The 12589-nt window shown below is 35.2% G+C and overlaps 1 protein-coding gene across 3 annotated transcripts in view; it reads right to left on the reverse strand.

The window, feature by feature from the left end:
- Sbp2 (SECIS-binding protein 2) overlaps positions 1-12589 on the reverse strand; it is a 320992-nt gene that overhangs the window by 80196 nt on the left and 228207 nt on the right. For all 3 annotated transcript variants that reach the window (XM_090411737.1, XM_090411736.1, XM_090411738.1), the window contains one exon: positions 9654-9825. In XM_090411737.1, coding sequence (XP_090267863.1) covers positions 9654-9825 — 172 coding nt within the window. The remainder of the gene's footprint in view (positions 1-9653; positions 9826-12589) is intronic.

Raw genomic sequence — 12589 nt, forward strand, 5'->3', positions numbered from 1 at the left:
ATGGCCTCTTGTGGGAATGGGTACTTGGGAGAAGAGGGGACGACATCAGGTAATGCTGAACCCAGTAGAGTCTAGAGGGGATAATGCTGGGTGTAGAAACAATGGCATTTATATGCTTTATACTAATGCCAGGAGTATTCGGAATAAGGGAGAGGAATTGGTGGCACTGATAGAACCAGCCTGGCCCAAGATTATTGGGATCACCGAGACATGGGTAACAGAAGAGGATAATAATAACAGGAATAGAAGTTGCTGGGTACAGCATTTTTCGGCAGGACAGGAAGGGAAAGCGTGGTGGTAGAGTACCGCCTACGATAAGTGACGACCTACGTCTTCTAAGAGTGGAGGCTTTGGAATGCTGTGATCATAATGATTTTGAAAGCATATGATGTGAGGTGAAGTTGGGCAAGACAGGATATTTAGTAGGGTTTTGCTACAGACCAAGGAGCACAGAGGGTGGGGACCAGGAGATGCTGAGACAGTTGAGCGTAGCAAGTGCAAGAAGAATGATTGTAATGGGAGATTTTAACTACAGCAGTATAAATTGGGGAGAGGAAGATGCATGTAGAAATAGGGAATGGAATTTCTAGAATTCTTGAGGGACAAATGTCTTAGGCAACATGTAAGAGAGGGAACAAGAAGTTCAAGAGTTTTGGATTTGGTTATAGCATTAGAACAGTTTATAATAATTGAGATGACATCTTTCCCACCAGTTAGAGAGAGTGACCATATGGTTTTGACTTGGAAAATGAATACACATGCAGGAGTCTCAAAGAGATGGGAACTTATGTGGAATTATAAAGCAGGTGACTATAACAGTCTTAGATGTCAACTTGGAGAAGTTTTGTGGAGGGAGGAATTGAAACGCCGGTATATATCATTAGTGCTTGGGAAATTGCGAAAGAATATTTGTTAGCAGCAGTGGTAAGTTGTATATCACGAGTGAAGAAGAGGACACAATTTGGAGTAAAGTGGATGACAAACAATATTAAACAGGAATTGCATGCGAAAAAGAGGCTATGGAAGAGGTATAAGGAGACAGGTGAAGAGAAGATGCATGAAGAATATAAGACACAGGCCAGAAGAGTGACTAGTGTGGTAAGGAAGATGAAACTGGAATGTGAGAAAAGATTGGCCCTTAGATCCAAGGAAAATCCTAGAGAATTTTTTTAGGTATGTGGCCAGTAGGACGAGAAATGACTGTGGAAGAATGACATTGTGGGATAAAAATGGGAAAGAGTGACTGATGCAGAGGACATAGTGGAATTGTTCAATGAACACTTTATTGGAGTATTTCATCCTGGAGGAGTCAATTTGAATACTAAAGAGATGGGGCAGGTTCGAGGTTTAGAGGAGTGTGTTGCAAATACTGAGTAATCTGGATGTCAGTAAAGCTGTGGGAGTGGATGTTATTTCACCACGAGTTTTGAGAGAATGTGCTAGGGAACTGACAGTGCCTTTAACCTGGCTTTTCAATGAAAGTCTGGCTTCGGCAAAGGTGCCCATAGAATGGAAGGAAGGTAAGATAGTGCCATTGCATAAGGGTGGTAACAGACTGGAAGTGTCTAATTATAGGCCAGTCTGTGTGTCATCAGTAGTTGTTAAGATCTTGGAGAAAGTAGTGAGGGACCGTATACAGCACTGGGCAGATGAGCGTAATGTTATCTGTGAGAGTCAACATGGATTTGCGAAGTGACGCTCTTGTTTTAGCAATATGCTAGTCTTTTATAATAAAGTTACAAGAGTATTAGATGAGGGAAAGGTATATACTGCCATGTTCCTAGACTTAGCAAAGGCATTTGACAAGGTGCTACATGATAAGCTGATATTCAAGTTGCAAAAATGGATCTGGATGTCAGATTGGTTGTCCGATAGGCATCAGAGAGTTCTGTATGGTGAAACAATATCAAAGAGGCAGAAGGTTACAAGTGGGGTTCCACAGGGCTCAGTAGTACTAGGACCTGTATTGTTCAACCTTTATATCAATGACATTATCCATGGATTGCAAGTGGATATTCATTTGTTTGCGGATGATGCAAAGGTGGGAAATGTTATTAGTAATAGTGCAGATGTGGTAGCCCTGCAAGAGGATTTGAATAAGCTATATAGATGGGCAAATGAATGGGGGTGTCAGTTCAATGCAGCAAAATGTAAGGTTTTGAGGTATGGGGCACATCGATGGGACACTGCATACTCTATGTGAGGAGTTATACTGGAGGAAGTAGGGGAGACAAAAGATCTGGGGTTGATGATTGATAGAAACCTGAAATTTAGGAGACATATTGCAAAGGTAGCGAAGGTAACACAGAGGATTGCTGCAATAATGAGAAGGACACTGACCTGCAGAGATAAAAGGGTTATTATTCCATTGTATAAGACTCTGATCAAACCACACTTAGACTATTGTTCTCAGATCTGGTCCACAGGATTTGAAGGGGATAAATTAACTGTGGAAAGGGTACAGAGGCGGATAACAAAGATGGTTTCAGGACTGTACAATGTTAGTTATGAGGATCGGTTGAGGGCGTGTGAACTGCAGAGTTTTTTGGATAGAAGGAGAGGTGATAATGATTGAGACTTTTAAACTATTGAGAGGTGGTTACAGGGTTGACAATGGGGAATTCTTTCGCTTGGTTGAACAGCAGGAAGGAGTCATGACAAGAGGCCATCCCTGGAAGTTACGAAAGGAAACTGTGAGCAGGAGGGTGAGGAGTGGTTTCTTTGCGTGGAGGGTGGTTGAGCCATGGAATGCATTGCCTGATGGAGTGGTGGGAGCGAGAACGGTCAATGCGTTTAAGGAGTGGTATGATAGACTTGTGTTTCCTAGGAAGGACCCGAATAATAATAATAATAATAATTTAAAATAACAGTAGGATTACCCTTATTGGCTTTAATAATCATGATATCCTTATTTACTTATAATGACTTGGCAGCTGCTATTTCTACTTTGGAGAGGTTGCTAGTTACTGCTTTAGCATTATTTAAAATGTTATATTTTATCAGCCATGTTTGGTTTTTGTTTGTTTTTTAAATGTGACACTCACCCACAAAAAAAGTTTATTTGTAACCCCATTATATTAAAAATTAATAATAATTTTTAATATAATGGGTGGGCTAAGATTTTTTTTTTCTGTTTTTAATGATTTAATATATATATATATTTGTTTTTATTTTTTTCTTATTTTTTTACAAAGTCTGGAAACCCTACTCTAGAGACCAAACATGGAACTTTTTCAAGCCACTTCATGCCTCCAATTACAAACATCCATGCTCACAGTGGGATTCAAACCCATAGCCAGTTGTTTGGAGAGCAAATATGCTAACTGCTCTACCAATAGGAAATCCATTAACTGTCCTTGGTGCCACCCAAAGTTTAAGCCTTTATTTAAGTAGTAAGCATTCACTATTATTCAGGATATGACAGGTGAATAATATAATTGTTCACTTATAGGTGATTTGTTACTCCTTGAGTCATTCGCTGGTGATGAAATATTCAAATTGCTTAAATCTGTCTGTTGGCTGTTCTAAATCTTGACAATGTTACAGTCTGAGAAATTTGTCTATAAGATGCACTTTGTTTGTTCCCAGAATATGTTTAGAAGAATTGTTAGTAGTCATCTTGAGGACATACCATATATCAGGATTTAAATAACTGCAAAGTTGATTTTTCAATTTAGAACCAGATTCTGGGCAAGTACTAAGCCTTTACAAGCAGCATGAACTTGCTCTCTGAGTATTGCTTTTTCAGTATGGGAATAAATTCAAAGTACTTTAGTTGAGGTGAATTTCTTTTTTAGATCGATGCAGTTAAGAATGAGGTTGCTGCTTCTATATTTCCTTTTAAAAATGCCAGCTGACTGAGTAAAAAAAAAATATGTATCATCTTTAGATAACTGTAGTGATTGCAATGTCTGTAGGTTAATTCTTCATGAATTATGAGAATCCTTTCTGAGGATGTTATATGGTGATCAGCATCTTCCTTCTTCCTCTGCATGTTTATCCAACTTTCAATGCAGGGTCGGTGTGTTACATTTTGATGCGACCTTTTGTTAGTACAACTCCCAACCAGCATGTCACCAAGCCTGCTGCTGGGGGGGGGGGGGGATGTATATTTGACTATAGCAGCATGTGTTGACGGGGCTCATTTGCCTGTTCTGAAGGACAAAAAAACCCCAAGTTTATGGGAGAAAAACCCCTCTACCTACATATGAGACTGGCTAACTCACCTTTAATTGAAAGAGACCAGATAAAGGTTTCTCATGTCACCGACAAGAATTGAATCCAGGTCTTTCCCACCAAAGGGCTCTGGCTATACTGACCGAGCTATGAAGACTCTGATATGGTGATCAGCATCCATTAAGTTAAAATTATAGAGACTACTACCATGTTAGGACTATTTCCATGTTATGATCAACCACCAAGAATTTACAGTCTTTCTAAGATACAAAGATAATGTGCCACTAGGACCAATAACTGAAGATACTGAGAGCCTTCATTAACACCTAGCCAAGTAATTAATATCAATGCTCAATGAGTCATTTCCCCCTTCTATCTAAAACACACAGTACTGCATAAACAAAATCAAGAACATTATATTGTATTATAGATACCAAGAACTTTCCTCTGTATCGAGCCTTGATAAGACCCATCTTGACTACTGTGCCCAGATTTAGGTACCAGGGTTTCTTCTTGATGGGGAGGACGTGGAGAAGATCCAGAGGCAAGTGACCAAGATGACAGCAGGTCTATGGAATGAACCTTATGAGAACAGGTTGAAGATTTGTGGGCTGCAGAAATTGGTTGATAGGCAGAAAAGGGGTGATATGATTGAGACATTCAAATTACTGAAGGGTTTCTATAAGGTTAATTCAGAGGATATTTTTGAGAACAGGACTGGTGGTGGGAGGCCTAGGGGCCATCCATGGAAACTGAGCAAGAGTTTTTCCCTTTCCATGTGAAATAATCTGCATGTATTATGAATTTAAATAGTTCAAATATATCAGGGGAAAAGTGTGACTTTAGCAAATCAAGTGTTTCAATTAGTGGTACATTTGTGAAGAGTGAGGTGATATCAAAACTCACCATTATATCTGATCTTTTTACGGTGGGTATTTTGATGTGGAAGGGTTTTCCATGTTAAAACATTCAGGATATATGGAGCACCAAAATTTCACAAACAAGGTAAACCCTTAAGCCCTATTGTGGATAGTATAAATAGTTCCATATACAAACTGGCTAGACATTTAGCCAAGCTAAATGTCTAGCCAGCAAAATATCAGCAATATGTCAATAAATAATTATTTACTTATCATTCTATGTTCTAATATATACCGTCAAAATTAATCAGCATGTACGACGAACACATAAGCCTTTCTACACATTTAAGGAGTTATCAGTTTGTTTTGATATATCTGCCTTTAAGAAGTATCCCAATCAATGACATAATTCTTCCTTTTCAGGACAAATTTCCCTGCTATCATGGCCCTCTTTGCCTATATATTACGTTCCAGTTATTTCATGTGGCAAAATACTTTTTATCTAGAAAAATAAGAGGATACAGTCATGGGATGACTGTATCCTCTTATTTTTACTAATTTTTATATAGAAGCTTTTGAGCAAAATGTTTTAGATTCTTTACTTCAAAATTCAAAGTTTGGACTGTGCATGTTGATAATTTTGTTATCTGGCCTTAGCTGCAAAACTATAGACACTGCTTTCGGCCACTAGAATAAATAACACATACACAGACAATTAACCACTGAAATTGAAAGTCAGAACCCACTTCAATTTCTTGATATTCTTGTTACACGCATTCCCTCGGGCAGTCTATCCTTCACTGTTTACCTTAAGCCGACACATACTGCCAATACATGCACATAGACTTTATACGTCTTCCCTTGGGCAGTCTATCCTTCACTGTTTAACACAAATCTCCACTTAACACAAACTCTAGGTGTTATTAACACACTCAAAAACAGAGCCATAAATATTTGCTCTGATGAACAAGCACTTAAGTATGAATTACAAATTATCAGCATTACCTACTTTCCCAAAAAATGGTTAGAGCAAAAATACTATGAACAAAATTCTTTATAAGACTACACCAATAATAAATTAGATTACAATAAAACTTTAGCCATTCCATACATTAAAGGGTGAAAAATAAACGAATAAACAGAATACTATACAAATATACAACCCTGATGTCACTTTTAAACCACCTGAAAAATTAAAGAACTTATTCAGCTGCTCCAAGGATCTCCTTCCTCCTCCTCCTCTAGCCCATCCTGGAGTTGTGCTGGATTTAATGCACCTGTAATAACTTGCCACACATAAGTGAAACCAAATGCACAATTCCTATCTGGAAAAAGCAACATATATGTTACATTAAATTCTGTACCTACAGTAAATCTGGGCTTTCTAATTTTTTTTTTTTTTATATGTTGAGCCCACACATGAGAGGTTGGTTGACAATTCATGCCCTGAATACTCTACACAGAACCGACTGGAAAGGAGCACATCAAACCTGGTATGAGTGTAAAAGAAGGCTACATGCTTCTTTAAATTTGCAAGATTATAATCCATCAACCTAATCTCAATAATAAAGATTGTCTCTAAATTTCTAGTATATGAATGGCATATATTCAACCCACATAACTTTTGTTCTAACATAGGGCTGTCCAAAGCACTGCCCGCAGGCCGCATAAGGCCCGTGGTGTGATTTTGTGTGGCCTGCCTGTGGGTTTTTATTTTCGTGAGTGAAAAAATAAAATAACAATTTGAATCAAATGCATATTAGATATTTTAATTCTATCACTAATCAATAATCTCGGTGTTGGTAATTTTATTTAGTGTTTTTACATCACTATATACCCACATGTTCTTCAAATATTAGATGCGTCCTTACACTGTTTTATTCCCACATGCATGCTCCGGGCACTCACAGGGAACGTGAGCACGTGATCAGTGTGCAATTAGTGTTGTTCTTTTGTTCAGCTTTTGAGGTTATGTCACTGCTGTTCACCAAATTACTCGATACTAATTATGATGTGGACCTCAGATAAATCTTTTTTTTTTAATGCGGCCCTCGGATTACCTAAGGTTGGACAGTCCTGTTCTAACAGATCATAATAATTAGGACTGCAATAGTCTAGAATCTTGGTCGTAATTTGTTAATAACAAGCATCATCCTTTATTTTAAATACTGATTAGGCTGCCACTGAGGGTGTATCATTAAAGGTTAATAAGAATGTTTTCTCTCTATCTATGTTAACTGGGTCATTATTTTTGATGTAGTTTTTTCCTTTTATTATTATTATTTATTTTTTTCACCAGCGGTCAGACCAGTAGAGTAATAAGTTAACCAATCAGTGATACTTTTTGCATATTGTTTGAATTGTAATGTAACTTGTTTCTCTGTGTAAGTGTGAGTGTGTGATACTCCTAATGACCTTAATATGAAAGTTGAAACATCTTGAAATTCAAGTTATCATTTCTAATAAGGCAGTAGCCTCCATAATTTTATTCTAATGAGTAATAATTGTGTATCTCTTGGTTTCCATAGAGTAAATGGCAGCAAATCAACAGCTGTTCTGAAATCTCTATTAATTACATTAGCTACATCTGGAAAGTAGTCAAGGAAGCTTCTGAAATGTTATTCACCTATACTAAATGCAACTAAAATCAAGGACAGATTAAACCAGGTTCGTTCCTCTCTCGTAGAGGCTAGAATATGATGAACATATCCTAATCCTCAACAATAAATCACATGAAGTGATGGATATGGCTATGATTTTAACTTCTTACCATCTACATAGTGGTAAACTATCACTCTGACTTCTCATTAAATCTACAATGCTCTTCTATTGCAAACATGTTAGATACTTCTATAATATGGTTTTCAACTTTGACGGTAAAAATAAATAAACAAACATTATTTGACATTTTTTTTAATATTTATAAGGATTTATGGTATTTTGTGGACTGTATGCGATGATAGGGAAAATTAATCATCACATTTGTATACAATAGTTTAATTATTCTTTTTCTTCTTTTAATCCTTTTTATAGCCACTTCTGGCTATAAGTGTCTCCCAATTCTTTCCATGTGTTTCTATCCTGAGCTTGTTGGTGCCAAAGAGTTCCAATTGTTTTTCTTATATCATTTGACCATTTTCTTTCAGGTCTTCCAGCTGATCTTTTACCTTCATATGGATGCCACTCCAGTGAAACTTTTGTCCATCTATTTTTCCTTGAGTTTTGCGATATGTCTTGCCCATTTCCATTTCTTTTGAAGTATGTTTTCTCCAATATCTAAAGATTTTGTTTCAGCTCTTATATCTTCATTTCTGATTTTATCTCTGAGTCGTATGTTTATCAGACATCTTTCCATTCTTCTTTCTGTTTTTTTGCATTTTATCTATTATTTCCTTTTTGACTGGCCAGGTTTCTGCTCTGTATGTCATAACAGCCAATACAGATTGGTTGAACAGTCTTGCTCTGTTCTCAGGTTTTATTTTGCTGTTTAAAAATCTCTTCAATTTTCCAAAAGCTGCCCATCCCATTCCTATTCTTTTCACTTCTTCCATGACTCCCTGTTTCTTCATTGTTACCAATTTTCCTAAGTATACATACTCATCTACTATTTCAATAGTTTAATTACTAAATAACAATTCCAACTTTTCAGATCCTATTATTAATAGCAAGTATAATTTTTCATGTTTTTTCTATAAAGTTTACTGTTATAAACATTTGATTTAATATTTGAAGCAATGATACTTTCTTGTAGCAAGATTATGTTCTATAAAGTTTATTTTTATAAACATTTGATTCAGTGGCGGTTCGTGGTTTGAAATCGTGGGGGTGCTGCAACTTTTGAAATATACATACAATGTAAGTACAGTGTATACATGTTTGGATAAAATATCAAAATTACAGTAAAAATTAAAAAAAAAATTAAATATGAAAAAATATTGTTTATTATCGATAAAATTATACAGTTTAGTATAATTCAAAATTACTTAAAAATTCTGAAGTCATAATTGTCAATAACCCCAATAATGTTCTAAAATAAAAACTATAACAAATGTTATGTCTTTAATTGTAATGTCCAAATATTTAAAGAGACGGAGTAAACACGATAAGTACTATGAACACTCTACTACTGGCGCAAACTGCATATAAACAACAGTGGAACTGCGTTGTGGACAGTGCCGCATTACGCTAATAGCTTGCATTTCACTATGACATGTATATGCTTGCACATGTAGCAATATGACACTGTGGTAAACACAGTGCTGCTAGCATCCTTTGCCCTCCTAAGTGCTACAAGATGGATTTTTATTATTTTTTATACAAAATAAGATAATTGTATAGGATTGTTGATGATAAAATTAAATATTACAAGCAAATATAAATAAATTAATAAATATATTTATATATCGAGAAAGACTGGGGGTGCTGCAGTTCTGCAGTGCCAATGCACAAGTCACTCCTGATTTGATTTAATATTTGAGGCAATGATACTTTCTGGTAACAAGGTAATGCAACTGGGGAAAAAAAAAAAAAAAACTGGGATATTTAGAATAGAAATCTACAGTTAATAAAATATAATTTTCTTCATAAAATAGTGAACACATAATAAATTACACTTACTCTCTAAAGTTTCTTGTATGTAATATAACTTTGGCAGCTTCCATTCTATTATTAGCATTAATGTGAAGAATATTCTGTACACCAAGCTGAACCTGTACCTCCAATTCAGTAGAATTTATTTTATCTACTTTTTCAAGCTCTCTGCTAACTAAGGTCTCATTATTGCTAGGATCTAAATTCAAACAATAATGAAAAAAAAAAAAAAAAAAATTGTTGACAGCATTAAAAATTACATGAGAAAATCAGTTAATAAGATACAATAACAAAAACTTATTTAAATTGAGGGGATATTTAATCCCACATTATTTTAAAGCCGAATAAGAAAACTCTGAGATAGAAATCAAAGAGTTTCATGCCGAATATAGCAAACTATAAAAGTTTGGCAAGTCCAAGCATGAGCAAACACCTGGGTGGTACAATACCAGGCAACTCATTGTAAAGGTGGATAAAGCCAGGATCACTATTCTTAGTATTTGCCCTAATGTAAAACTCATCCCCTAGGAGATGTATGTTGTTTTACATTAAGGGAGATAGGTCACTACCTAGACCGGTTTCAACCTTTATTGATCAGTGAATAGGTAGACCAAAATAATACCAAGATTATAATGATAATAGCTTTAATACTTTACAGTACAAGTTGTCAAAAAGGTGCACAGATAAATTAATGAAATAAAGAGCCAAAAGGCTTCGCTACGGCGATGTTAAAATTATTTAAATTAAGGGGATATTTAATCTCACATTATTTCGAAGCCGAATAAGAAAACTCCGAGATAGAAATCAAAGAGTTACATGCCGAATATAGTAAACTATAAAAGTTCGGCGAGTTCAAGCTTGAGCAAACACCTGGGTAGTACAATACCGGGCAACTTGTTGAAATAACGTGGGATTGAATATCCGCTTAATTTAAATAATTTTAACATCGCCGAAGTGAAGCCTTTTGGCTCTTTATTTCATTAATAACAAAAACTTTTCATGTGCCAAGTTAAGAAATCTTAACCATCCAACCAGTTGTGATGTGTATGACTGTAGACCAAGGCATGTATGGAAACAAAATAAACAACAGAGTTGAAAAAAATACAGGCTGGATACAAACAGACAGAGGGTATTTGAAGAAAACTTCAACCAACAGCACCCCAGAATCCAGTTCACCATAGAAAAAGAAAATAACAATAGCCTGGCTTTTCTAGATACTTTAATCATATCTTTCCAATGGCTCCCTTTCTCAATTTACAGAAAGTCCACCCACATAGGTAGATATATACACAGACTTTCTCATCATCCCTCCTCCAACCCAACAGTATGGTGTTATCGAAATCCTTGTCAACAGCCTCTGTTCTACTAAGGCTTCCCTTAAAAGCTAAATTCTCCTTTATTCATCAGATCTTCCTGTTCAATGGTTACAATGCTAAAAAGATTAACAAATTAGTTTATCCTCTGTTCTCACATCCCATAATTTTAAATTATGAATATTTTTGCAAATTGTTTATGTTAGTACATTATTAGTTTTGGTTTCATAACAAGTATTGTTGGCACTTGCAATGTGCCCATTACTGATGTTATTTTATTAAAATGAAATGCAAAGAATTTAAAAAATTTGTGTATTTACTGGATTTGGATAGTTGCGTTACTTTCACAATTTTTATTGTAATTTAAAATTATCAAGTGTTGTGTTTTAAAAAGACATTTTTATTATGCTAACGGAAACAAACATGTCAACCATTATATATAACTTCTCGCTTCCAATTTACATGGATTGTGCATGCTCCCCGAGGAGTTTGATGGGTGATTGACAGATGACAGACAGAGTGTTCAGTATCAAAGCAATGGATGTTTAAGGACGCAGACCAGAGGAATTTTGTTCTTATGAAGTTTATTTAGTTTTACATGACAGTCAGAAGAATATTAATAGTAGATTCCGAAACGAAATTGTAGAACTGTGAGTCTTTAAACTGGAGGAGTTAAGACTGTCAACAATTAATAAATAAAAGAAGATATTGCAGTCAACATTCTAAAGGAATGTTAACAGGAAACACTGACTGGAAAGTTTCATCTGTCTTAAGGAAGACACCGGATATATTTGTTATTTCTACTGGAAAGGGCGATGGAATTAGCTCAACTTAGATATGTTGTTTTTGAAGTAGTAGAAGAAACATTTTTTTTCTCCGGTACAAAAATTAGTAAAATTGCGTGTCATATAGAACTGCAAGAGGTAAGAGTATTTATACTTCAGTGAGAAATAATATTGTATACTACATAAGGGTAATAAGAAAGGATCCCATTGAAAAAAAGAAGAAGAAATGCTTATATTTTCGGAAAAGACCCTAACAAAGAAACTGACTCTGAACATTTTTGTTGTTGTGAAAAAGGTATTTAGTCTGGTAGACGTGATTAAGTATATGTTAAACAATCCAGTAACAGAATGAATCAAAAAATTGGGTGATTTTAATATATTTGGATAAGAAACTCTCTCACAAGTGTAGATTTATTTTAGAAGACTTTGGATCCAGTATTTTGTATTTATGTAATTTTATTAATGTATAATGTGTATTATTAAATGTGTATAATTTTTGTATTTGGTCTTGAGTCAGTGATTTTCTGGATTCTAAAAGAAACAGTTAAAAGTCATTGCACCAATCAGAATTGAACCTTGTGTAATAATAAACACTCCGAATAATAAAAGAAATCTTTATAGAGATAATCTCATAACAAATGGCAATTAACAATCTCTTCTCTAAACAGATCTACTCCTTCCACTCTCTGTTCCAGGTGTTTCCAAGGTTCCTTATTCTTGGAAATTATCTTCTTATGGCAAAGTACAGCTAACATCCAGCTAGAAGAACACAAGAAATACATCTGCCACCATAACTATTGTCAGTCTGATCTAGCGGATTTATTTATTTATTTATTCGTATGATGATTATAACGATCCCTTTTAA

Source organism: Typopeltis vanoorti, chromosome 22 (genome assembly GCF_054136105.1).
Source record: "Typopeltis vanoorti isolate ZY-2024b chromosome 22, IOZ_Tvanoo_1.0, whole genome shotgun sequence".
Taxonomy (NCBI): Eukaryota; Metazoa; Arthropoda; class Arachnida; order Uropygi; family Thelyphonidae; genus Typopeltis; species Typopeltis vanoorti.